Below are 27,377 nucleotides of genomic sequence, written 5' to 3' on the forward strand. Positions count from 1 at the left end.
CTCCACGCAAATCCAAGGGATCCGCCCACGTGGCCTCCCTCCGCTTTGCCGATCCGTGAACTTGGCTCAACTTCTCCGGGCCAGTCAAACCGAGGTGAATCCCTTCCCATCCATTTTCTCCGGACCAAAGAGTTCCCCGAGGGCGCTGGCTCTTCTTCACCTGGCTTCGCTCCAAAGTCGGAGACGGAAAACAAAGTTCCCTCCGGCTTCACTTTTTTCCACGGTCCGTTTGGGAAGAACATTTCTCATCACTTCTCCATTCTTGTGTGACGGGGACGTGCCGGTGTATCATTTCAGCCTTTAAAGGGAAAAATAACGACAAAATAAATGTAAAGACTGGGAAAAATAAGGACAAAATAACCTTTAAAACAGGGAAAAATGACAAAATAACCTTAAAAACTGTGAAAAAATAATGACTTCTGCCGAGAAACAAGGTCAACTGGGGGGCGGGTGTCAAACTCAGATGGGTCCCAGAGGGTAAACGACATCAATTTAATAAAAATGGCTGCCTGGCTCACAAACATTAATCAAAAGACATTCCTCCTTTTGCAGAAGCCAATTAACAAGAAGTGACGGCCATTTTATTTTTTTATGGAACATGGCAGGGAGCGTGAAGACTCCAAATTGGTCGTCTATTTCCCCAAAATGTGTAAAACTCGACTCCATCACCCTCCCTTCCTTCACCCTTTGACCCCTTTACGTGACCCACGCATGTTTGTATCCAGTATACAGCACATTGAACAATGACTGACTCTTTTCGCCATCTAAAGGTGAATCTAATAGTCGTAGTATACATCATTTCTCGGCGCTATAATGTCTTTTTCTTTTTTTCTCCAATTAGTAGGCAGCCAGTCCTCGAAGGCAGGGAGGCAGGAAGCCTCGCCATTGGCGCAGGCGTCCATCCCGTGGCGCTCGGCGCTCCTATATAAACCCCAGCAGGTCTGAAAGATCCGAACGAGCATCGGCGGCGCCGGCGCGGCGAGGCGAGGAAAGAAAGAGAGAGAAAAAGAGAAAGAGAGAGAGTGGAAGAGAGAGAAATAGAGATAGAGAGAGAGAGAGAGACGAGGACTAACCGTGGTCTTATCTTATGTGAGAGAGAAGAAGCCGGCATCCCTCCCCGATCCCCCTTCCATCCCCTTCCCGGCTCCTGACTCCCGGCTCCGGGTTACCGGCTCCCCCCTCCCCATCTTCCGTTTTCTTTTCTTTTTTCCTCTCTCTTTTTATCCGTTTGTTGCCGAAATCGGACGCGGTGGGCCGTCCGTGTCTTCGCCGTCACTCGCGTGCCATTCGCGGCGAGGAAGAGGACGATGCCTCCGAGGACAGGACTTTTTTTCCCCCTCCTGGCGCTGCTCTCCGCGTCCGCGTCTGCGTTCGCGTCCTCGCCGGCGTCCGCATACGAGCCGGATCACAACGAGTCGTCCTCGTCCAGGAGAGCACGCTTCTCGACCAACAGCCCCAGTAAGTAGCACACACACACACACACAAGCATGCAAAGCGCATCTGACGCTTTTTTTGCGCGAGATTGTGCGTGCGTGCGTGCGTGCGTGCAATTCATCTCTACTCATGATGATATGATTTTTTTTTGGCCTGTGCATCCGTTTATTTGCGGAAGGAGCTTTGTGCATTGGATTGTTAGGGCATTTTTTTTTTAGCCGGCAACAGATGATCGATCCATCCATCAATTGATCGATCGATCATCTGTTGCCGGCTAAAATCGATCCATTTTGTCAGAATTGTCGCTAGCGCTAAATGCTGTGCGCTGAAAATGATAGAAACGTGCACGTTGAGGATGAATGTGCGCTAATTGGTGGAAGGGGGTGGGCAAATAGAGGTTGGTGGGCTATTTAATGGTCCGCTGGAGCATGAAATCAGGGACAGCGATGTATAAAAATATAATGAAACTTTGGAGTGGTGAACAATAGCGTCAAAATGGCAAACAAGCTTTTTTCATATTTACAGCTCTCTTGCTAGCGGAAGAAAACCAAGTATAGCATAGAAAGTACGCGCAGAAAGGAGAGATTCGAACCCAGAACATTGTCTTGAGCTCCAAAATTTCCTTAACGGAATATTGTTGTTCTTTTGTTAACATTGTAGCAAGGCGCTAGAATGCTACTTACACAAATACTGGATATATTTGTTGTTAAAAATGAGAAAGTTGACATGTCCATCCTGTCCAAGTCTGCCAGATTTTGGCCACTTGAGACAAAACCAAGGCCTTGGAGATCCATTTTGAGATTTCCGACACACAACTACCAGGCAGACATTTTTTTGTCGCCATGACAGCAGTATGTCGTATCAATTAAAAGCCCAAACTCTTCCAACTTGAAATTCTTTGACATCCCAAAGTCCAATTGGCTTCCAAATGAGTCCGCCAGTACTTATTAACATTACGCCACGGTCCACATTTGCCCGGACTGTGGCGTCTGCCCGCTCTCTAGTCAGTCAATATTGAAGTGGTCGCCGTCCTAAAATGTAGCTACGCAATTACCAGTTGGGGCAAAAAATAATTGAAGACAGCGGCCGGCCGGCGGCGGCGGCGGTGAAACATTCGATTTTTGCGGACAGGCACGCCAACGACTCTCAGGAAAGTTTTGGCTATTTTGTGCCGAAAAGCTCCACTAGGACGGATGGAATGGTTGCTTTTTTTCTTTGGGTCGGATGTCGGTGGTGACGGTCACGCTGTGTGTGCCCTTAGCAGATGTGGCCCGCTGTCTGAACGGCGCCCTGCAAGTTGGCTGCGGGGCCTTTGCCTGCCTGGAAAACTCCACGTGCGACACAGATGGCATGCACGACATCTGCAAGTCCTTCCTGTACAGCGCTGCTAAATTTGACACTCAGGTACGCGTACACGCTCGCCATACGTCTACGTTTTCCGATACCACTACCGGCTCTTACTGGAAATCGCGCTTTGCCGGTGGGAGGAACGTTTTGGCTTATTCTGTCTTAACCAACGTACCGTATTCACTCGCGTATAAGCCGCACGGAACTGCACACCATGACGCCATAATGCCATGACGCTATAACGATGCCATGACGTCATGACGCCATGACGCCATGACACCATGATACCATAATGCCATGACGCCATGACACCATGATACCATAATGCCATGACGCCATAACGATACCATTCCGCCATGACGCCATGATGCCAAGACGCCAAAACGCCATGACGCCATAACGATGCCATGACACCATGATGCCAAAACGCTATGACGTCAAAACGCCATCACACCAAAACGCCATGACACCACATTGCTTCAGTTTTTGGGTACAAAATTATACTCGAATGAATACGGTACGTTCACCTGCCGAATCCAAAAATGCGCCTAGCGAAAAACAGTTAAGGAACTGGACGGGAGATTGATTGTTTGCGGTTGTCGTTCAGGGAAAAGCGTTTGTGAAAGAGAGCCTTAAGTGCATTGCCAACGGCATCACCACCAAGATGTTCCCCACCATCCGCCGCTGCTCCACATTCCAAAGAATGATATTCGAAGTCCAGGAGGAGTGCTACAGCAAGCTGGATATCTGCACCGTGGCCCGGACCAATCCCGACGCTATCGGAGAAGTGGCACAGCTGCCCAGCCACTTCCCCAATAGGTCAGTCACCCATCCATCATTATTTATGGTCAAAGGCAACAAAAAATAAACTTTTTCAAGTCAGAACTATGCAAAAATACTACAAATTTTGTTTTGCGCATTTAAACTAAGCGTTTCACTTTGGATTCTCTTAAAGTTGGTCAACATGCTCAGCTTTCAGCACATTTCAGTCTTTAGACACCGCCCACTAGTGGACTGGAGTGGTAGGGCACCCTCAAATTTTTTTTCACCCAAAACACACGTTAAGAGTGGCTTACGCCTAGGATTTTTACATTTTTATGAACTGTATATTAATATAGTAGTAAATTCGCAATAAGTGAATATGCGATAATTGAGGGATTACTGTATCTTGTTTGCAACACCCTTATTTATCAGCGCACAATCAATTAGGACATTTTTCCAATGTTTTTGCCCTTTTTTTGCCGAAGACGGTCGTTATATCAACAACCACGACTACTTATCGGACCCACTTGGTTATGTGCCCTACTTGGCGCCCCTCGACGCAAAAGTAGCATAAAGCGCGGCAAGAAATAAATACGGCGTGCACACCGGATGCCCCTTTGACCTGGATTTACGTGGCGGAGCAGATGGCTCACTTGCACGTCGGGGTTACCATCTGCTCCGCGCGGCCTGGGAAAAATGAAAAATGGCCGCTCATTCCCTTTCTTTGCGGCGCCTCAGGTTTTACGGGAGGCTTCTGCGGAGCCTGATGGACTGCGACGAGGACACGGTGGAACGCGTCCGGGCCAGCGTGGTGTCTCGGATGGGCCCGGAGATGACCATGCTGGTCCAACTCCTGCAGAACAAGCCCTGCGCCGCCGCCGTGGCCACGGCCGGCTCGGCCGCCGCCGCCGCCGTCATTGCCGCCTCCCCGACCGGAGCCGGGGGAGCCCGTGGCGGCTGGCGCTGGTCGGTGGGCGCTCACGTGCTCAAGATGCAACCCAATCTGCGAAACAGAGACGCTGGCGGCCATTTTGGTAAAAAGCGCTCAGCCGGCGACGCCTCCTAACTTGTTTGCACTGCGAGTCCGCGAGCCCCGCCCCCGTCCCCATACACCAGTTCCTCCGCAAACAAATCGGATTGGCGTTACGTCGTATATCCCATTCCGCGGCCATTTTGGATATTCATCTCTGTCATCTCCAAATACGTCTTCATGCCAAGCATTACAAAAAAAGTACTGTATTTTTCAAACTCTATGTCACACTGGAGTATAAGTCGTACTAGCCAAAGAATGCGCAATGAAAGGGGAGTAAATTAAAAGTAAAACAAAGTTACACAACATTATACGTTAAAGTACTTGCAAAATAGTGAACTGCAGACAAAGTACGCACCTGTTAATGTGACATATTTATTTTAAACTAATCAAAAACAGGTGGGCATTCAAAAAATATATACATAATGGCAAAATAGCCCCAAGTAAACCAGGAACTACTCCTACTCTTATTATTTGAAATGTCTTATCTTAAAATATATACATAATGGCAAAATAGCCCCAAGTAAACCAGGAAAAGGAGCAACTTATAGTCCAGAAAATACGGTCAGAAAAAGATACGGTAGTAAGACGTCCAATCCATTTTGACTGACCCACTAAGTCAACTTTTTGGCCCAAAACAAACATGTCCAGCCCACAGTTTGACACCCCTGCCTTAAGCTGACCCCCCTAGATCCCCACCCCCCAAAAACAACAACACCCCCCCCAACAACAAAACAAGACAAAACCGCCCTGAACGCTTTCGACAAAATACCAAAATAGCAAAGTTTGTTTTCCGATAACAAATGTAGCCGTGTGTATCAGTAGTGTATCGTTTTGCTCATCATCATCATCATCATCATCATCATCATCATCATCGCGAAGGTCGTCAGGCCAAATGTGTCCGTCAAATCATTCCGATGCGCACGACTGTTGAGACGAAAAAAACAAAAAAAGCCTTCTTGGAACGACAGTATATTTATTTTCCTACTCTTATTATTTGAAATGTCTTATCTTAAAGCACGTACTGTACATTGATCATAAGCAAGTTTGGTCTATAAACGCCAAAAAAAACTAAAGACTGAATGGGATACGTGTCACGACTGTGCTGGTCACAGGGGAACAAATGGGTCAGGTGATGTCATCACCATGTCGTCAAATGGGACCACAACCACACTTTTGCGTTCGCTACGATGCACTTTCAAGGCGTGGCTTGGACCGATGCGTCCGTGTTTGTCATTTTCCAGATGCTATGAAATAGGTAGCATGTCATACCTGTCATTTTAAATGTAGAAAACCTAGTTTTTCCATCCAAAACAATGTGTTAGGCCACGCCCGCAATTCTGGTTGTGACATCACTGTTTTTAGCTTTTTTAGCTAGCTAGCGCGTGTTGACGGAATGGCAGAATGGAATAAAAATAAGAATGGATAGCATGCTAGCAGATGGAAATTTGGAATCGCAGCTCATTCTGGTTGTGATGTCATATTCTGTTAGATTATTTTGTAGGCGGGGCAAAAGCAGCTGAGATGGGAAGACACTTGAAATGACCGAAAATGATTGACAAAGCGATAGAGCAGATGGAAGCACAAACATTAGCGTATGTTATTTTTGACTTGACTTTTCAGCCGGTTGAGAATTCCAAACTATGCAATGATCTCCCACACAAAAGCCAAGCTTTCTTTTTGTCGACACGCTGAAAAAAAGCACCCTTTGCTGATTGTTTAGCTCAGTCAACGGCTAGCATGAGCTAATGTCACCCTGTTGTGGTCCCACGCTATCTCATTTTATCGTCAATATGCACTTTTTTTCCTTTCCATCCCAACAAAGGGCATTGAAACGTTGCCATACATACGACACACGTGTGTGTGTGTGTTGTTCGTCACAGGTTAATCCCCAAACCCAAACAGCTGCTGGCTACTTATCGAAGACACACCCACTTCCCATGCACGGTGGCCGAGAAGTGTCGGGCCCACGGCATTGGCCAAAAACTTTGCGTTCAAAAAAATAAAAGACAAATGCAAATTGGAATGATTTTTTGCAAAAGAACAACAATGCAAAAGTTGCAAATATCTCTCCGGGCGATCAAACGCCCGGGTGACCAAACGTCCGGGCGACCAAACGTCCGGGCGACCAAACGTCCGGGCGACCAAACGTCCGGGCGACCAACTGTCCGGGCGACCAAACGTCCGGGCGACCAAATGTCCAGTCGACCAAATGTCCAGTCGACCAAACGTCCGGGCGACCAAACGTCCGGGCAACCAAACGTACGGTCGACCAAACGTCCGGGCGACCAAATGTCCGAGTACCCAAATTGGAATAGCTACCGACACCTCTCGGCCACCACCGCCCCCCGGTGGACATTCCTGTGCGTCGTCACTTTTTGGGCAAATTGACTGTTTTCCTCAACCCAGTCCAATGTAACGGTGGTTTTGGGAGAATGTAACTGTTTACTGAATGTCTGCTCGCAGGAGGCCACGTCCAGGTTACTTTTGCATGGGGGAGGGACCCAAAAAAATACAAAATAAAAATAAAGAATATTACAGACTAGCCGTTAGCCGCGCAAAACGTGTTTGTGAACGACACGTGGTGGTGGTACTCTTTCCTCTCAAGACTTGAAATCGATTGATCGTGATTGATTGTTGTTGTGCTCCAGCAAAAAAAAAAAGACAGAAAAAATATATATAAGAAAAGCTTCAGTGACTTGTAAAGTTTATTTTGTATTCCCATGTCTATATATCCTATAGATAGAGCTATATCTATATATACTATAGGTGACAGTTATTTTACTATTGAAAATAAGGCCACTCTATGGAGGAGTGAAGTGAAGATTTTCAACGTAACGAACGCATGGTTGACCTCGTGTAAATGACTTGCACTTTAAAAATACTATAGCCACTTGCATCTAAGGCCCATCCTGTGGATATGTTTGGCTTCTTTTTCTCTCTACTGGAAAGTCGGGAAAGATACAAATGCATCAAGTGTGACAGTGTCTTTTGCTGAAATAAAATATTTATCTTATCTGACACACGTATGGGAGGATTTTTGTCGTTCTTTCTCTCTTTTTCGTCCCTCTTTTTTATCTCTGTCCATCTTTCTGAACTTTGTTTTAACTCAAAGTAGAAAGTGCAAAGCGGCGCTTTTGTCGGAAGAGCCCGAGGACGCCGAGCGGCTAATCTCGGCCACAGAGGCACAGATAATTTCATGCCTATTTAGAGGAAACTTCCAAAGGGGGATGGGGGCTTCAATCTCATCAAGACACTCGCCTCTGGCCGATAGGTGGCGCCCTTCTATACTGGAGATCATCGGCGCTGCTCTCGATTTTTGGGGGAAAACGAATTACAATCTGAGACCTCATTCAGCGCTAAAGTAAGCATGTTTGTACAAAATATGGCCGTTATTGTATGATTTTCTTCCTTTTTTTTGTCCAGACTTGTTTGAATGGACGTTTCTAAATATGGAGGGGGTGAAAAAACATCGTAAAAGATGTGAATAGCACGCAAATGGGAGTTGATCTGGGAAACAGCGTCCTCGTGCGTTTGGGCGTAATGACTACATGACAAGGCACGGTGGCTGACTGCTGCCTACGAGTGGCCGTGAGTGGAAGTGCAGCCACCTGTTGTTTATTTTCACACAAAAAAACACATTCGTAAGGATTAATATGAGAATCGTGTCATGAATATTTTGGATGTTAATTTTATTGATAGTCAATGTATTTATTTATGTCAAATATGTTGATGAATTTATGTAAAAGTGTTTTTTAACTCAAGTGCTTTCACTTTAAACTTATATATAAATCATATCTGTAACTTTTAGTGATTAATTGTGGTAAAAATCATAAAATATTTTTAAAATCTAAAATTTTAAATGCCATAAATTGGGATTTTAACAAAAAGGGGAATAATTATTTTGTTTGTTTGAGTAATTTAAAAAGCAAAAAAACATGTTTTTTTAAACATTCACCCGCCCCTTTTGAATGCAATAAATTAAACGTATATTTCCATTAAACTGATGACTGAGCTGTTAGTGGAGGGAAAAAAACCCTAGAGATGATAAGGATGAACAAAGTGGAGTCCAGGGACTCTTGATGGGGTTTAGATAGGCTTATTAGCCACCCACCTTTATCTCTCGCAGTGTGTGTGTGTGTGTGTGTCAAAAGATTGAATTGATGCTTGATTACAATGTCCAAATTCCCTTTTGATGGAGGTCATCTCGAAGGCAGAATGACGTCAACGTCTCCATCAAACAAAGAAGCACAACTATGACATCATCAAACGGACTTTTTCCAAATAATGGCCGTGTTACGTGATGGCTCGAAAAAATTAAAATGCTTGACTAGCCTCTTATGCTCCAACTAAGTTGCGTTTGGCTCCCGGCGACGGCCGCCACTTCAAATGAGTGACGTCCGTGCACCAAAAAAGAAGAAAGCCATTGTGCCACGACGCTCCGACAAAGACCAGACGGGACCGGACCAGACCAGACGAAACCAGACCAAAACAAGGCAAGATTAATGACGAAATACTTTGTGGAAGATCGGCAGAAGGTACCCATTCGCAGCGCTTTCAAATCGCGACACTCGCAAAGAAATCCCGGACATTAAACGTTGGTGCTTGCGTCGGGCCTCAACTTTCCCACCAAGTCAAGGTGAAAGAATGCTATCAAAGCGGCCATCTTAAGACGGTGTTTAGCAGAAAACAGCTCAAGGCCCACAAGAAGCTCTGGACGGGACCTAATCGGATGCTTTTCCAATCACTGGTGGGCCGTCCTTAAACGCGCCACAGGATGCAAAAGTGCGATTAAGTTGTCGCCAAAACAAACAATGGGAACAATATTGGCTAATCCACAGGAAATGCGCGCTTTAATACGGTTAGGGCTGACCTTGACCGAGTCCAACGGACACCCGAACACTTCACTCATTTTTAAGAAGACATCCACGTTGAGTTTCAATCGGAAACCCGAATATTGTGGGCAAATTGCGCAGGTAGATTTGCGGTACGACTGAAGGGAAGTACACTTACTTGTAGCACAAGTACTCTGGCTTATACAAGAGCAGGGAAGTACACTTAATTCTAGTACAAGTACAGGCAAGTACACTTACTTGTAGTACAAGTACAGGCAAGTACACTTACTTGTAGTACAAGTACAGGCAAGTACACTTACTTGTAGTACAAGTACAGGGAAGTACACTTGGAGTATACGTACATGCATGTATGTAGCATAAGTACAGTAATCCCTCATTTATCGCAGTTAATGAAGATTAGACATGACTGCGATGGACAAAAAAACGCAAAGTAGGGTCAGCCCTATTTAAAGATAAATAAATAAAATATAAATATATACTTTTGCAGTACTTTTGTAGTACTTTGTAGTACTCGAGTAGTATTTTTGTAGTACCTTTGCAGTACTTTGTAGTACTTTTGTAGTATGTTTGTAGTACCTTTGTAGTACCTTTGTAATACCTTTGTAGTACTTTTGTCGTACTTTTGTCGTACTTTTGTAGTACTTTGTAGTACTTTTGTAGTACTTTTGTAGTACTTTTGTAGTACTTTTGTAGTACTTTTGCAGTACTTTTGCAGTACTTTTGTAGTACTTTTGTAGTACTTTTGTAGTACTTTTGTAGTACTTTTGTAGTATTTCTGTAGTGTTTTTGCAATACTTTAGTATTACGTTTGTAGTACTTTAGTAGTACTTTAGTAGTACTTTAGTAGTACTTTAGTAGTACTTTAGTAGTACTTTAGTAGTACTTTAGTAGTACTTTAGTAGTACTTTAGTAGTACTTTAGTAGTACTTTAGTAGTACTTTAGTAGTACTTTAGTAGTACTTTAGTAGTACTTTAGTAGTACTTTAGTAGTACTTTAGTAGTACTTTAGTAGTACTTTAGTAGTACTTTAGTAGTACTTTAGTAGTACTTTAGTAGTACTTTTATACATTGCGTGTATATGACTTATTCCCATTTTTTGGGTGACAATCCAGCTCCAATCTTTGAACCTTTGAAGAAGAAGAAAAGGTGTACTTTTGTTTCTTCCACTTTGGCTTTTCTCCTGACAACTTTGTCTACTACTACTACCACTACGTTGCGCAAGATGGCCGGCGGCGGGGCGCCGTGCCCTGTTGGTCACCCTGAAATGGAGACTCGCAGGCAATTCCCAGAGGAGCCACAAGACGAACACTAAATGTATCTTTCCTGGGCTCAAGCACAACAAGAAAGTAGCAAATGAGGAGCCACGGAAAATGTGGCAAAGTCATTAGCACGACCACCCAAAGTCGCACCCGCGTTTTCCCACCCTAGACACTCACGTCGTCAAAAAAAAAAAAAAACACTATTTATTATTTATAAAAGGCCTCAAACGAGCTTCATGTATATATAGGAAATGTACTATTTGGTACTAAAAGCAAAATCATATTGTTTTCAGATAATATTCATTCTCATTTATTAAATACTAAGACTATTAGTTTTATTTTATTTTATCCTTAGATTCAGATTTGATGCCTTTTTTACTTAATTTAATGTACTTTTTCTTTAAAAATGCAACTGTTAACATTATTTTAAAATTCAGAACAGATTTCTTTGAGATGTAGTCCTTTAAAACAGATTAATTTGAATGTCATTTAACAAAATTACTAATTTTATCTTGCACAATTGACTATAAAAATTAGCCTTTGGCTCCAATCTTCTATATTTCAAATCAAAATCGCTATTACACAACAGCTGTATATAACAAAATGAACGCTGCTACTCCACAAAGTGCATATTCCCCAATAAAAAACATAAACAAGTCATATAAAAAGTCACCTCCGGACAAGGCAAATTCTAAAATATTGCACGTTTCCATGTATATATTCACGCATAAGTATTATCCTTTATGAAATGAATCAAACTCGTTTCAAATGACGGCCTTTTAATATGTGTCGCCATTCTCTACTTTCTTATACACAATGTCAACCAGGTGCAGTAAAAAGTTAGTGGGGCGGCCACGCCCCCTGCCCGATCCCGCCCCCTCAGGCCCGCCCCCGCACCGGTACAAAAAGGCAGCGCACACGTGCAAACTTCAGACTCCCACAGACTTTTCTATCACTCTCCCTCCCTGTCTCTCTCGTTCTCGCTCGCTCGCTCGCCCGAGCCAGGCGGAGGCCGACATGTCCGACCGGGTCAAAGTTCAAACATCCTTCCTCATCGAGGACATCCTCTCCGTCAAAGACGCCAACGCAAAGGAGGGCCAAAAGTCGCCAAGGGACGCCACGGACGAGGCGGCGCTACCGGGTTCCCCGAAAGACGACCGGAACCCCGCGGCGACGGCGTCGGCGCCCGAGACGTTGGCGGACAAACCCAAACGCACCCGGGCGGCCTTCACGCACCTCCAAGTTCTGGAACTGGAGAAGAAATTTGAGCACCAAAAGTACCTGTCGCCCCCGGAACGAGCCCACCTGGCCGGAGCCTTGAGACTGACCGAGACGCAGGTGAAAATCTGGTTCCAGAACCGGCGCTACAAAACCAAGAGGAGGCAGCAGGCGTGCCACCGAGCGGACGAAATGCCAGGGACGCAGGGAATGGAACCTTCCTCCGTCTTGTTGCACTCTTTCTGCCGGGCCGCCAGAGTGGAGTACCGCCCCTTTTGGTGGCACTACGCCGCTCCATGGAGGCCCCTTTTGTGGTGACCCAGCTCCAAGTTCGGCTAGACTAAGGGTGTCAAAGTGGCGGCCCGGGGGGCAAATGTGGACCGCCACATCATTTTGGGAAAGTCGATGACGAGTGCCGAATTTCTGTTTAAGTATCAAATTCCAATGAAGGGTATAGATGTATATTCCATTTCCTGATTTCCCCCTTTTCAAATCAATAATTGCATTTTTTTATGCATTTTCTCTGCTTTTAGTTCAAAAATCATTTTGTCAAATCTAAAAATATACTTTAAAAAAGCTAAAATAAACATTTTTTTAGATCTATAAAAAAACTGAATATTCAGGGCTTTATATATATATTTAAAAATATATAATATTTAGATTTTATTTTCATAAATGGATTAAAAGAACTGGATTAAAACACCTGAATATTCAGTTTTTTATAGATCTAAAACAATGTTTATTTGAACATTTTATATATATTTTTAGATTTCAAAAAATGATTTTTGAACTAAAAACATAGAAAAAATGGGTTAAAAATGACAATTATTGATTTAAAAGGGGGAAATCAGGAAATATAATATACATCTATACTCTTCATTTTAATTTGATCCTAAAATAGAAAAAGGTCACTCATGATTGACTTTCCCGGGCCACACCAAATGATGCGGCGGACCACATTTGGCCCCCGGGCCGCCACTTTGACACCACGTGCCGGCCGATCTGGCCTGGGATTTCCCCATTCGGACTATTTGTCACATTTTGCGAAAAAAAACGGTGTACGCGCCATCAAATGTCCGATGATTCCGCTGTAATAAAAAGACATTGACTCTTATTTTAAGATGGCCGTGTTAGAAAATGGCAAATCTTATTGTGCGGATGAGTGTAAAAAATATGATTGATTTTTTTAAATATGGTTTACGGAGGCTTGTGGAAAATCACCCATGGATACCAATAAAAGTTTGTAAATTTATCTTTAGCCGTTATTTGCAATCTTCTGTCACGTGAACCGTCCTAACCCAAACGAGGAGGAGGAGGAGCCTAAGCAGCCAAATCCAAAGCATCGGGCAAATTGTTAATGATTTCAATTGTTGTCATGTGACTTTGCCTCAAAACTTGAGAGCAATCTGGGTGGTATCGAGGGGTTGCCAGATCGCAAAATTCCTGCAATGTCCTCTGTGACCTTTGACCTTGTTACGCCAAAAGCGAACTGCTTTTTCGTAACTTGAATTTCTTTTGTATTCCGGGACGACATTTTCTCATCGAGGCGTTACATGACGTGAATGTGAAATCCATGGGAGGTCCTTGAACGCATCATCGGGACAAATTGCATCACATCGCCATCATATTAATCCGATATATTTTTCTGTTGCTTTAAGAGCTTTGCGGCGACAAGGAAGAAGGCGAAGAAAAAAAACTGTGTGGCAAATCAACAAAGTGCATCAATGAAAACAAGTTGAAGCGGAGTTTTTGCAAGGAGGCTAGCGACACGGCTGGCTGACAAACGGCACGCTGAGATCCTCAAAGATTTCCACGACAACAACGTGACGTCTCGGAGATAAAACCGCCGCTTCGGCGTCACCGTCGGAGGAGCTCAAACCCGAATGGCCAGTTGGCAATGGGCCGCCGACGTCAAACACCATTATTTCGGTTCAAAAAAGTAGACGTCGGGGCATTTCCAATTGATTTTTGGCCAATTTTACATTTACTTTGGTGGCTTTCTGCTGACTTTTGGCCATTTCATCTCGGTTTTCCAGCAATTTAAGGTTACTTGTTAACCCATTGGCTGCCACGAATGGCATTGGTTCGCCTGCAGGGGGCGCATCAAAGACATTTCCTGACTGGTCCCTGTTCTTTGGCCACTTTCTACTTATTTTGAGGCATTTCCAAGGGACTTTCTCTTGGTATTGGGGCATTTTAACGTTCCTTATTAACCCATTGGGTGCCGTGGATGGTATTGGTTCGCCTGTAGGGGGCGCAAAAAGAATTTTCCCAACTGCTCCCTGTTCTTTGGCCACTTTCTGCTTATTTGGGGGCATTTCCAGGTGACTTTCTGTTGCTTTTGGTCCATTTTAAGGTTCCTTTGTTAACTCATTGGAAGCCACGCAGGGCATCGCTTCGGCCACAAGGGGCGCAAGAACCAATCTGACCAAAGACTTTTGTCAAAAAAAAAGCACATTTGATTCAGAGCGTCCAGTAAGGAAGGTGGCCCAAATTGAAGCCCCAGGCGGGCCGCTTCCTGCCCGCGGGCCCCGGGTTGGACCCCCTGGGCGCAGGAGAAGGAGTACGAGCGTTATCGGGAGGCGCGTCAACGAGCCGAGCCAGACAAACATCTTAAAGAGGCTCTTGTTATCTGTGCGCCTGATGCCAACGCGCCATGAAGCCGGGAACCTGCCGAGCGGCTCCTGGGACGGACCTCGTGTTCCCCCGGGGGCGGATAAACCGGTCGCCCAACGCGAGGCGGACACTTGCCACAAATGCTTTCTTATCGGCGGGTAATTAGACGGCGAGCGGGTACGATAGCGTCTGTTTTGACGGCCGCCAAAATGCGCCGCTGATTTGACGGTGTCTGCGGACAGCCTGGAATTTGCCACACGCTGGCGACCACACGTCTTCAACGGGGGGTTCCGACCCCTAAAGTACCCTCAAGTACGTTGGCTTAGAAACGTAAACAAGGCTTTGGGATATACACACCTGAATTGGTGGCCAGCCAATCACAGGGCAGGAGGAGACAAACAACCAATTACTTAAAGCAGAGGTTTCAAAGTGGCGGCCCGGGGGCCAAATGTGGCCCGCCGCATCATTTTGTGCGGCCCGGGAAAGTCAATCATGAGTGGCGACTTTCTGTTTCAGGATCAAATTCAAATGAAGAGTATAGATGGATATTACATTTCCTGATTTTTCCCCTTTTTAATCAATCATTGTCTTTTTAAATCATTTTTCCTGTATTTTTAGTTAAAAATTCATCTGGTAAAATCTAAAAATATATATAAAAAAGCTAAAATAAACATTGTTTTAGATAAACGGAATATTCAGGGATTTTAATCCAGTTCTTTAATCCATTTTTTAAAAAATCTAAATATTAATGTAATTTTTTAATCAATATTTTCAGTTTTTACTTCAAAAATCATTCTCTAAAATCTATAAATATAAAAATATATATAAAAAAGTTAAACTAAACATTGTTTTAGATCTATAAAAAAACAGAGCCACCTGGGATCGAGCCCTCGAACTAGGAGGGCGAAGCGCTAACCGCTCCGGCGTGGCCTCTAATTGGCCAAATGTCTTTCCACGAAGAGTTAAAGACCCGTAGACCCACGTAAAGATAGAAAAGAAATATAAAAGCAGGAGCACAAAGGAAGTCTTTGTGTCCGCCGCAATGCGCCGTGACCGTCGGACAAATTTGACGGAGGCGATAAGACGTTTTCAAGCGGCCCTCATCTCTCCGGCCGCTATCGTAAACTCCCTTGGAGCCCGTAACCGGATCTCCCGCGTTTCCTCGTCCAGGCGGGCGGGCGTCCGTCGTGGGCCCCCGTCGTGGGCCCCCCATCCACGCCGGGACATGCCGCTTCAGAAGAAAGCTGGCCACTGTTTTCGTATGGCGATAAGAACGGCAAATCGCCCTTGTTTTGCAAAGTTACTTTTTTGTAAACAGTCAGAGAAATGACGGCCGCCACGACTGTAAACGCCGAAAAGGTCGTGGCGAGGACAGGGAAGGCCTGGCAGCGCTCAGGTGGGACGTCTAAGGCCGCTAACGTTAGCCAAAGAGCTAACGCTTCAAAATAAATATACATGATTGTTTTTAAAAAAACAAACAAAAAAATCACGAATTTTTGGAGCCAAATGAAGGACTCCACCAAGTCCTCTTATGCTCATGTTTGTGTATGACATCATGCAGAATCTATCATAAAGCAGATTTAATAGGGCCGAAGATCCATTTCAAGTGACAAGCAGATTTGCTTCTGATTTGAAATGTATCTCTTTTGAGCGAACTACATCTCGGCTTCCATGTTGGCCCTCTGGCACCCCCTATCAGCCACCAGAGGACTAACATCAAGCGGTTAATTTGGAAGAATTGGCTTGACTTTTTTTTGACTTGGCCGCTATTAAATCACACAAACAAATAAGACGCTGTATCATCATTTTTCGTGTTTATTTCCACTCCAGTGTTACATGGCCGTAACGGCCTCGTCGAAAAAAGATGACATAAAACAGACACTGCCCAGATTTGTGCGTAAACAGCGTTTCAAGTAAAAATAAAAATACAATTTTAAAAGTATATAAATGCACCAGCTACTACCTGACACGTTTTGGGTGACTGAGCAGATTTCTTCAAACTATTGCATAAAACATGGATGTCGCAAATGCATATATTTATATATAAAGCTCCATGTAAAAATTCCTGTCCACTCATGGAAAATTCTGAAAGCCCAACTTGGACATAAAATTGATATAAAACGATTGAACGATAACAAAAAAAATCATTAGAAAAGTTACAATAACAAAATGGTTCCTGGTGTGAATCATTCCAAACAAAACCCGCTAGAAAAAGCCGCCGTTTAAAAGGAGGTGCTCACCACAACGTGCATGTAAACATAATAATAATAATAATAAAGCCAGGGTGGAATAAAGTTTCCCGTTAAAAGGCGATGCGTAGAAAAATAGCATTGGTACAACAGTGCGTCTTTCTTTGGTGGCAAACACTTCTATGCGGATGATTCTGTCCCAAGATGGCGGAATGCATTTTTTTTAAAGCTGGGGTGAAAAGCTATGAGTAACAAAAGCCATTTGCAAATGTATTCACTGTAGAAATGTGAACCATTTAAGTAGGAGTACCCTTCAATAATCAATTGTTTTTTGACTGGTAGTATTTACTATGCAAGAGTTTTGACCCTTTTGCATTAGCATTAAGCTAACGTAGAAAATTGGGAAAATCGCCCAGCCCTATGAGCTACAAGCTAATTTCCATTAACGGGACAAAATAGCCATGTGTGGCTTTAAAGCCAAAGCTGGCAGGATTTTTTTGTCATTTTTTAAAGAAGTGAGGTCAGCTACTTGGTATTTCTGCTTAATATGGCATTAGCAGTTAAAAAAAAACAAAAACAAAAGGAATTCAAATAGACTGCTCGGAAAAACAATGTTTTAAAAAAAAAAGTTTCCCTTGGTGGATGAAAAAAATGCAGTCAAAACGCCACCAATAAAATCTTTTTGGAGCTAAAAATGAGTTTTGCTGAGCAAAAGCAGGCACTTCAAAGTGTTTCGGGGTCAACATTCCTTTTAGCGTTGGAAAAAGAAAAAAAAAGCTTAATAGCTTCTCATAAATACGCGCAATAAATGAAGCTTCCTTCCGAAAGAACCAATAAATAAATATCAAAAACATCTAAAAAAAAAAAAAAAGGTCTAAATTGGAACGTTTGGATTATTTCATCCTGCGGGGGCGCCATCCACGGGGAGAAGAAAAATGTTGGCCTCCTCAGACGTTTTAGCTCCTCCCCTCTTCCCGCTCAGTCAGGAAGTACTTGAAGAACTCGTAGACGGACCAGGCGATGGCGGCGGACGGCATCTGGTAAATGACCCTGGCCCGCACGCCGTTGAAGAACGCCGGCGGTCCGCCCAGCCGGTACACGGTCCGAAAGGCGTCGGCCATGCCCGACAGGTGGGCGCCGGCGCCCCGCGCCGCGTTCTCCTGCGTGTTGAGCAGCGTCTTGCACACGTCCAGCGGCGTGGTGACGGCGGCCGAGATGGCGCCGGCCGCCGCCCCGGACGCCACGTGCGTTTCGGGCCGGTAGCGCCGCCGCGGGTTCAGCCACTCCTGCGTGCTCTCGTAGGTGACAAAGTGGACGGCCTGGAAGGGCACGTTCATGGTCAGCTGCGTGCTGTAGCTGCGGTAGAAGGCGCCGGCGCCCTCCGTGCGCGCCACCGTGCGGACGCAGTCCCAGAGTCCTCGGTAGGGGGAATTGTACATTTGCATCCGCTGCTTGACCACTGCGCCACAAGGGACACAAAAAGAGATGGGTTGGGGACAGGCTTTAGATGGAGATCACAGTCCGGGCTTCTGGGGGTTCTGGGTTCGAGCCCGGGGGAGTCAAATGTGGCATTTTTAGGCCTGAGCTAGCTCGCTAGCTATCCAATGTGAGCACTCCTGAGGTTAGCGTGTTATGCTATCTGCAGCTCCTGTCGGCATTTTCTGTTTAGGGGGCGGGATAGTCGTGTGAGGAAGGCTAATTTTCCACTCGATTCAGCCTTTTTGGTCACTTTGGTGGGAGGGATCGGGGTCCAAAATCTGCTCAAGTCGCGGCGTCAAGACGTTTCGCTATAAAACCGAGTTCTCCAGTCCACTTTGGAGCGTTTATTTGGCTTTTTTTAAACCGGTGCGTTCGAGTGCCGACCCAAAAATACGTGAAAGCGACGCTGCGTGATATTAGACGCGCACAAGACGCAAAATGCTAATCATGGACTTAACGAAGTATGAAATGATATGGCATCGATCAAATAGTATACATACACATTGTCATCAAGTATAGTTATTATCGGCAGGTGTGCACCTGTTTGAGTGTCAAAAGGAGCAGAATTTAAGACTACAATTGAGCTAAACTTACCTTTTTTTATAGAAGTTATCATTTTTAAACAAAACTTAAATGCAACATAGTCAACTTTCATCAAAATTACAAGATATAGCATGATTAATAACGTGCCCTTATAGACCGTAAGATCATTTTTATCAATTCTTCATTGTATTTCTGCTAAGGCTGACATTTTCAACGCTTATATTATATTATATTCTTGAAAGTGTCTGCAATGAATGACTGATACTTTGAGGGAAAAGTGCTATCATGGCATTTTTTGTCTTAAAAAAAAGTGCTCATTTTTGGGACGACAAAGTGTATCAAAAGTGGCGCTTACCTTCAGCCGGGTTCATGATGGCGTCGTGCAGAACGGTGGCCACGCTGCCAGCAATACCTTTGGCAAAGATCAAAAATAAGTTAAGAAATTGTTGTCACTTGATAAAAAAATAAAAGTAAAAAATAAAAAAATGAAATTTTAAAAAAGATGGATTTTGACAAAAAGACATGAAATTTTCCTTGAATTTCATCGTCCAAACATTCATCCCGCTTATCCCCACAAGGGTCACGGGGTGCCGGAGCCTATCCCAGGTACCAGGCGGGGCACAAATCCCCGAATGAGAGGCCAGCCAATGGCCATGCACAAAAAGACAGACAGCCTATCATAGCTAAAGAAAATGTAGCATACAATTAGCCTAGCATGCACATTTTTGGAATGTGGGAAGAAATAACAGCACCAATAGAAAACCCACGAAAGCCCAGTGAGAACATACAAACTCCACACAGTGATGACTCAACCTGGGCTCGAACCCAGAACCGTCAGAGCTGCCAGAGCAATGGTCCAAACAAAGCAAACATATGTACCGTTGGCCAGGTGACTGTTCCCTTCGCCTTGAATGACGTCGCCGAGCGAGCGCTTGACCCGTTCGTAGCAGGCAAAGTAGAGCGCGTGGGCGGGGGCCGCGCCCACCACCGTGATGTTGAGACCCCTGAGCGGTCGCCAAAAGCCCTCCGTGAGTACGATTCTCTTCAGGGCCTGGTACACGCCACGGTAGCGGGCGTTGGGGTCGGGCTGCAGGCTTTGCATCCTGGTCTGAGAAAGGAAAAAAATAGATAAGTAAATGTAACAATGCTAATGCTACACAATATTTTATTAATGATTTTGTCTGTTAGTTCTGCTGCATTTTTATGAACAACAAACATATTTGAATGGAACTTTAGTCTTTTGAGTTCAATGGGCAAATAAATAAATACATTTAGATGCTTTAGCATGAAGTATCCATATTTTTTTTGTTTAATTGTATTATTAAACTCAAAACAAAGCGCATGTACGTGGCCATAAATGGCATCTGTGAACATGACCGGTCCCATGGACTTTTGTGACGGTTGTAGTAGTACTACTGCTACTTTGCTAATCAATACTACACAAGGCTAAGGGCGAGGACACACACAAACACACCCTTAACTGTGTAAGGCTGATTTCGGGGGTGTGTAGTATAGATAAGCGCTATCCACGCCATTGGCACAAAAAGGTGCGTCCTGGTTTGGTATCTTGGGAGGGAGGTCAAGGCTTTCGTTAGTTTGCAAGAATCCAAATAAACACAGCTCCAATTAGCGGCCGGAGAGAAAATGTGACGAAACTTGAGAGCAAAATCCAAAATATGCTCAAGAGGAAATGACAAAAGTCGTTTGGGTAACAGACGACAAATTGCCAAGACACAAAAGAAGGCGCTATTGCTCTTGAAAAATAAAAAAAACTACTTTTTACGTCAACTCGGAGTACCAGAAATGCAAAAAGAATGCTCTTATGTTATGGAATGGAAATTTAAAATGTTTTGGCATATTTAGGGGGGGGGGGGGTTGTATTATTCAAAGAAAAAAAATAACTTGTTTGGGTTTCAGTGGCGGAATAAATTGTATTGTTTCATGCTTGTTGGCATAACTACGGAAAAGGATATGGACTACTACTTGGACGTCTATTGCCAGTGAAACGTGATAGTTCCATGCTAGTTCAAATTGTTTTTAAAGACTATCAGTGAAAGAGTTGATTAACAATAAAAGGAAATGTTTATGCTGGAAAATCCAATCGCTGGAGGAAGAATATTTGAAATACGAGTAATTTGCGTTAAGAGAAGAAAAGTGCTCAAAACTCCTAAAAATTATCATCAAGTATCACCGGTGTGTTGTCTTAACAAACTTTCTTGTCAGACGAGACAAGTTTTTGTGCTAATTTATTTACATTGTTTAATTTCCTTATGATATGAAGGTCAACAATTTATCAATTAAGTGCGGTCAAGCAGGTTGGCCAGTTTGTTGCTAACCGATGCTAGCTAGCTAAGTACGACCGTAGCCAACGGAAGCCGTCTGCGGGGCATTTGGAGTTGCATGAATACACAAAACTATCATTTTGTTATCGGTATCGTATATGTGGTGCGGTAGCCATGCGTCCGTTACCTTGACGGAGTCCACGGGGTACATGACCGTGTGCTCCAGGACGCCGGCCACTGCGCCCGCTGTCATGTGCGTCGTCACCGAGACATGAGGTGGTAAACTCTCGTAGTCGCCGTCGCCGTGGTCGCCCTCGCCGGGAACGGGCTCACCGCCACTGCCACCGCCGCCACCTTGGCTTGCCGTCTTCGACATTTCCAGCGGGGCCAGCACCGGCTCCGAGCTCAACTCCATGCGTGGCGAGCCCGAAGGACGCCACTTATCAGCTTGTCGGCGGCGTGGAAGACATGGTGAGTAGTCAACCAGTCGGGCGAGCCCAAATGACGACGCTCCCCACCAGAAGGTGCGGCGCCCTGATGACTGACCAATCGGAGGGCAGAAGCCTTGCAAATAGGGCGGGCTCATAGAGGGAGGTGGCCAATGAGAAGTTTTCTTTTCGAAACTGTCTCTCGAGAAACAAAACCGAGCTCATGTAACCATCCTATTCATGAGTTTAATATTTTTAAAACGGTTCAATTATGAAAAGACGTTTAAAAACAATAAACTAAAAAAATAAAAGAAACAAAACCTCACTCTATTTTCACCACGGTTGATCGTGCTTTTTCCAATGAAAGGAAAGTGACTGTCAAAAATTATATCAATGATTTAAAATGTTACATAATTTTATTTTATAAATACAAATATCTTGCGACAACTCTTATATATTTCACCTTGATAAACAGTTCAGTGTTGCAATACAATGATCTTAAACTACAGGTTTGGAGGTTTAGCTGGACTGTATTGTAAAACATTTTGAATTGAATTTCATGATTTTATCTCAAGCACAACATTGCTGCGACGGATAAAATTGGGCTTGGTCAGAAGAGATAGCCTGCTTAGTTAAAAAAAAAAGATATTTTATGCAAATGAGAGAAGCAAAGCATTGTGACACGTCACCTTTTTAAACTAACTGCCGCAAGACTGGTTATAAAACCCTAGTGTAAGTGTGAATACCAGAAAATGATAGCTGTTCCTTAAAAAAAAAAGAGTGACTCTAAGATTGAGAAAACACAAAGCTTTATTAGTGCATTTCAATGTGACAAACATTTCATGACACCAACGTTGCATATATTATTATTATTATTACACATTGCATGCGGTTGTCACCGACCGACCTTTCTACAACTTAAATGGCCGCTTCTGAAAACGAAGCGTGGACTTAAACGCCGCACCAGGACGTCTAGTGCTCATCGTTAAAGTATAGGAAACAAAACGAAACACAAAAAACAGGTTTATGACGTAGGAGTGTTTGGAACAGTGACAAGACGTGTATATTGCACAAGTACAAACATGGACTTTTCTTGCAAACAGTCGCCAGTAGTATGAAGACATTTCGGCGACCAAACGTCCGGCGGCCAAACGTCCGGCGGCCAAACGTCCGGCGGCCAAACGTCCGGCGGCCAAACGTCCGGCGGCCAAACGTCCGGCGGCCAAACGTCCGAGCACCGGAAAGGTTTGGACATTTGAAGCGAACATAATCTAACCGTTTTTGTGTGGAGTCTCTCCAACGAGAAGCTGCTCAGAGGTTGACGAGGAGGGCGGTAGAGTCCAAGCCTTCCTCCAGCCACGGCGCCGAAGAAGGCGAACACCGCTGCGCCGCCCGGCGGTGGATTCGCCGAAGCCGCAGCACGTACAAGATGATGGACAGAACCACGATGAAGAAACACACCAGCAATACATAATGATTGTTGACAATGGAGAAGCTGTGCCTCCAGTGAGAGTGAACTCCTTTCAGACTTTCTTGCTGGATGTCCCTGGAAAGATCAGGAGCAAAACGTCAATCTCGGCACGGAGACAAACAACGGACGAGTCTTACCTCAAAGGTAGAAAGCGCGTTCGGAAGAGGATGGCTCCCAGAGTCCATTGGACTTCCTTGTCGAACACCAAAAATGCCGTTTTTAGGTTTTGGTAGTCTTTGGGGAAGGAGAAACCCCTGTGTAATACTTCATACATCCATGCGGATTTAAAGCACTGGTACCTGCGCACAAAGAAAGGTCATTAAGGCACCTACATTCATGTCAAACTAATGGATTAAAAGACCTGAATATTCGTTTTTTTATAGATCTAAAACAATGTTTATTTGAGCTGTTTTTCCTTTTTTGTTTAGATTTTCCAAAATGATTTTTGAACTAAAAACAGAAAAAATGGATTAAAAATGACAATTTTTGATTTAAAAGGGGGTAAATCAGGAAATGTAATATACATCTATACTCTTCATTTGAATTAGATCCTAAAACAGGAATGATTGACTTTCCCGGGCCACACAAAATGAGGCGACGGACCAGATTTGGCCCCCGGGCCGCCACTTTGACACCTGTGGCGTAGAATAAGAACTTACTGGAGTCTGTGGAGATCAGCGTGGGACGCGTACAACCCCGAATCAAAGCGTTCCCTTAAAGTCTTCCAATGGGTGGCGCAGTAAGCCTGAAAAAAATGGAGATACTCGGTCAGGAATTCATCACTGCACAGGAATGAATTATTATACTATGATAATTATTTCCTGTATTTTTGTGGGTGTTTATTTGAACACCTGTATGGGAGGGTGTTTTTTTACTATTTTTATTTGAGGGTGCCACTTTAGTATCTTTTGCTTCCCCTATGTTATCCCGTAATCCAGGTTTTGGTGGATTTTGTTGTTAATAAAAGATCACTGAAGGCTACTTGCAGTGTGTCTGGCTCATCATTAACTGAATCCTTCTGCTGTGGTAGTTGCGACTCCTTTGGTATATCTTGGGGAGTCGTAACATGTTGGAATGTGATCTGTTGAAGAAATATATATATTTTTTTTGTTTTACCTTGGCGGCCTGTGCATATCTGGAAGCGTTATAGTCTCCGCCCATGCGTAGAACGTCCTCCGTGCAATAGTAGAACTCGGAGAAGCCGTAGAACTGGCTGTTGCGGTAATCGATGGCCGGCTGGAAGATGCCGCTCAGCGACGTTTGTGGCTCGTCGGTGAGGTTGAGGAACGGTCCGAGCGCACGACGGCACTGCTCAAAGTCGCCCGTGCCCAGTAGGTGGAGCTTCCGTTCGGGGGATCCCGCCTCCTCCTGCAGGTCTTTGGGGAGACAGGGGTCCGGGAGGGGCGACTCGACCGTTTCGCCCACGTGCTCGCCGGATAATCTGGGCGGATGGGATGGGATGGGCCATTTACCATTTGGGTAATGACAAAACACGGCGTTGGATTTTCCCTTAGCGATACTCACTTATTTCGAGCGACGGCGCGTTGGACCAGGCGGTCCTCGTAACTTTGGCGCGCCGCATTTCCTCCGTAACCCAGGAAGGTGGCCACGTAGACGCGGTACACGTGATCCGTGCGATGGGCGTCGCATCCCAGGTTGAATTCGGCCAGTAAATTCTTGGCCACTTCCTCCTTTGAAACAAAACAAACAAAACAAAGGACAGTTGGTAAATGGCATCAGAGAGTGTGTTGACTTTCCAAAATGGGTTTAAAAATATTGGCCATTCTGGCAACAAAAAAAAAATCATCCAAATATTAGTCAATCTTCAAACTGCAGAGAGCACATGGTTACCATAAGGTTAAAGGTCCTATGAAAGCGACTTCAAAATGGCGGCGGCAGCATATTTTGGAAGTCCAATCCATCTAAAATAGACAAAAAGGCTTAATAATAAACTAAATCCCAATCAGTCTTCATTTATCAGCTGCCTTGCTCACTAAAAATCTCCAAATAGTAGCGCTGGAAAAAGCTAAAAAGGATCCATTCTGGTTGTGATGTCACAACCAGAATTTCTGGAAAAAGTCTGTGTTCCATGATGGGTTGTTAGGAATGAGATGAATAGAAAAAACTAACAAAAATAAGCACCAAATTAGTTTTCTAGATGTAAAAGGGCCGTCATTTTGCTTTTTTTTTTTTTTTTTACATGGCTAACATTTCATAGCACCTTTAACCAAGAAAGAGAAGCAAAACAAAAAAGGACGAGTGCAGAAAACAGAATTGGTGGTGGATAATAACCTGTTGTGGAGATGTAAAGCTTACAGTTTTGGGCACTTCAAATGCTATCTGTGTGGAAACTCCGCCCATGTCCAAAACACCAGCTGTCCTTTTTCTCACCAGCGCCTCCTGTTGGTCACCTCCCGGTACATTGACCTCCACAACAGCTTCCCCATCTTGACAGCAAGGCAGAAGAAGGACGACACAACATATTTAAGCGCTAAATGAGCACATGATTGATTTTTCACATTATTTTGGAAAATTGGAGTAAAAGCGTCCTTACCATTGGGAGCGTGATTAAATTTACCCAGAACAAAGTTGATTCCTATCCATGCATAGACCCCTGGAACAAAGAGAACCCATTTGAAGGTTGATATAATGTACACAATATGCTGCAAACAACGTCGGCGGGCCTGATTAAAACGCCTAACGGGCCGGATGTGGCTCGCGGGCCGTAGTTTGCCCATGTCTGGCGTAGATTTTCCATTACTTTGCCGATTGGAGATTGAAAAGGACTCAAGTCTCATTTTACCTTCTTGCTTTCCGGAAATGACTTCAACGTGCGAATCTGAGAAGAGAAAGTTGAAATGCACTGGGATGTCAGTCCGCAGATCTTCCAAAATGGCCTCTTGTTGACTGAAATTGCACCAAAAAAAAACAAAACACTGAGCGTCGCCACTGGAGGCGGTCAGGCGACCAATAGCGTGCACGTAAGCCTCACTAGATGTACCTCTGAGGCAGAATTCTCATTCCGGCGGTGCACAGGATGTAAAGGGGCGTCTCCATGTGCTTGTTCTTGGGAATGTGTTGGGCGGCAAAGCTCAGCAGCGGGTAGATGTAGTCGCTAGCTTTCTCTGGCGTCGCGGCCAGCTCGGAAATTCCTAAAAAAAAAATGCATCGAGTGTGATGTGTGAACCCAAAGGCGTGGTGGCGCAAAACAACCATTGACCAATTTACCAGGCTTGATCTTCATCACCACCGACTTGCGATTGGGATCCCGCATTTGGCGAATGTTCAGGAGCTGGTGGGGATCGCCGTTGTGACTGGGCCAGCAGTACACGTACACCCTGGAGCCGCTGCTGCCGCAGTCCACCACCAGTCCGTAGTTCAGGTCGGGATCGCTGGCGTCCGTGGCGTCTATGTCCGTCACCCGAGCCAAGTGCCTGCCAAAAGAAGAGGACGAGTTCGCTTTGTTGCCGGGCCGAGACATTTCGGCAAATACCGTATTGGCATGAATATAAGACGGTGTTTTTTTGCATTGACATAAGACTGAAAAAGAGTCTGTCGTCTTAGAGTCAGGGTCTAAGACATTACATCCATTTTGATACGAAATAAGAATTGGCAGTCATTCAAAAAGGAAAGGGAGTAAACCTATGGAAGTGGTTTTCCTTTTTCCTCCAGCCGGCGGGCAACTTTCCGACGACAAGGACGAAGTAAAAGACCCCCAGTAGGAGGAAGAGCGCCCCAACCAAGATGAGCTGCCTGAATGACGGGAGCATCAGGCGCTGAAGTATCTGGGATGGGATGCTGAAATGCCAGGAAGCTGGGAACAGGCAAGAAAAACTCAACCTAAGAGAAAAAGAAAAGGGAGATGAGGCGCACACAGGACAAAGTCACCATTATTCGACACACAAGTGCAGACAAACCTGCCCATTGTGATGATTGTCGTCCGTGTTCTGCTACTTCCAAGCCGAGTTCTTAGTCGGTGGGATGGATGAAGCGACTCCGGCTTTTGAAGCACTCCATCCCGCTTTCTTCGCGAGTCCTCATGACCTTAAAAGCGGGCGTTTAAAACCAAATTCATCCTCCCCTTTGGAAGAGGGCGTTATTGTGACGATTACCTCCAACTGTGGCTTCTCCGTGCGTACTTTTGGTTCCAATGCGGAAATTACAACGTGGAAGAAGAGAATGCTAGCGAGTTTCAAAAATAAACCGGCTGGAGCTTGTTAGCGTTAGCAACATTTTTTTCGGAGTTCTTTGCGGGTGTAAGACAAGTTAACAATTGATAATTAACACTCGTCGGCAACAATAACGTAGTTACACGTACGCTGTATTCCAAATAGCTAATTTATATTTATAGACTCAAAAGTTTGACAGAAACAGGCACCTGACTCTAGCCGAAACCGGCTGACGGGAAGGAGTACTTGTCAAGAGCAGGGCGAATGACGTGTTACATCCGGGTGATCATCTTG

At 44.6% G+C, this 27,377-nt stretch overlaps 4 protein-coding genes across 6 annotated transcripts; 2 read left to right on the forward strand and 2 right to left on the reverse strand.

The window, feature by feature from the left end:
* Positions 1 to 970: 970 nt before the first annotated feature.
* Positions 971 to 4,880, forward strand: stc1 (stanniocalcin 1). Of its 2 annotated transcripts, none has more exons than XM_077715147.1 (4): positions 971 to 1,458; positions 2,696 to 2,838; positions 3,389 to 3,600; positions 4,282 to 4,880. In XM_077715147.1, exons 1-4 carry the CDS (start codon positions 1,308 to 1,310, stop codon positions 4,607 to 4,609), a joined length of 834 nt encoding a protein of 277 aa, XP_077571273.1. In that variant the 5' UTR covers positions 971 to 1,307; the 3' UTR covers positions 4,610 to 4,880. The 2 variants fall into 2 exon arrangements, with proteins under 2 accessions (XP_077571273.1, XP_077571274.1); XM_077715148.1 differs by having other exon boundaries at positions 2,699 to 2,838.
* Positions 4,881 to 11,634: 6,754 nt separating this feature from the next.
* On the forward strand, positions 11,635 to 13,158 carry nkx3-1 (NK3 homeobox 1). The gene has a single exon (XM_077715285.1). It carries the CDS (start codon positions 11,706 to 11,708, stop codon positions 12,222 to 12,224), a length of 519 nt encoding a protein of 172 aa, XP_077571411.1. The 5' UTR covers positions 11,635 to 11,705; the 3' UTR covers positions 12,225 to 13,158.
* Positions 13,159 to 16,324: 3,166 nt separating this feature from the next.
* slc25a37 (solute carrier family 25 member 37) lies at positions 16,325 to 21,512 on the reverse strand. The gene is made up of 4 exons (XM_077715997.1): positions 21,203 to 21,512; positions 19,613 to 19,841; positions 19,089 to 19,145; positions 16,325 to 18,170 (listed from the first exon to the last, which is right to left on the reverse strand). Exons 1-4 carry the CDS (start codon positions 21,428 to 21,430, stop codon positions 17,668 to 17,670), a joined length of 1,017 nt encoding a protein of 338 aa, XP_077572123.1. The 5' UTR covers positions 21,431 to 21,512; the 3' UTR covers positions 16,325 to 17,667.
* A 723-nt stretch (positions 21,513 to 22,235) lies between these two features.
* Positions 22,236 to 27,334, reverse strand: entpd4 (ectonucleoside triphosphate diphosphohydrolase 4). Of its 2 annotated transcripts, none has more exons than XM_077715775.1 (13): positions 27,027 to 27,334; positions 26,832 to 26,958; positions 26,557 to 26,754; positions 26,143 to 26,348; positions 25,916 to 26,066; positions 25,718 to 25,821; positions 25,469 to 25,528; positions 25,231 to 25,361; positions 24,439 to 24,605; positions 24,031 to 24,355; positions 23,574 to 23,659; positions 23,052 to 23,213; positions 22,236 to 22,989 (listed from the first exon to the last, which is right to left on the reverse strand). In XM_077715775.1, exons 2-13 carry the CDS (start codon positions 26,837 to 26,839, stop codon positions 22,755 to 22,757), a joined length of 1,833 nt encoding a protein of 610 aa, XP_077571901.1. In that variant the 5' UTR covers positions 26,840 to 26,958; positions 27,027 to 27,334; the 3' UTR covers positions 22,236 to 22,754. The 2 variants fall into 2 exon arrangements, with proteins under 2 accessions (XP_077571901.1, XP_077571900.1); XM_077715774.1 differs by having other exon boundaries at positions 25,207 to 25,361.
* Positions 27,335 to 27,377: the final 43 nt, after the last annotated feature.

The sequence above is a fragment of the Stigmatopora nigra genome, chromosome 4 (genome assembly GCF_051989575.1).
Source record: "Stigmatopora nigra isolate UIUO_SnigA chromosome 4, RoL_Snig_1.1, whole genome shotgun sequence".
NCBI classification, from domain to species: domain Eukaryota; kingdom Metazoa; phylum Chordata; class Actinopteri; order Syngnathiformes; family Syngnathidae; genus Stigmatopora; species Stigmatopora nigra.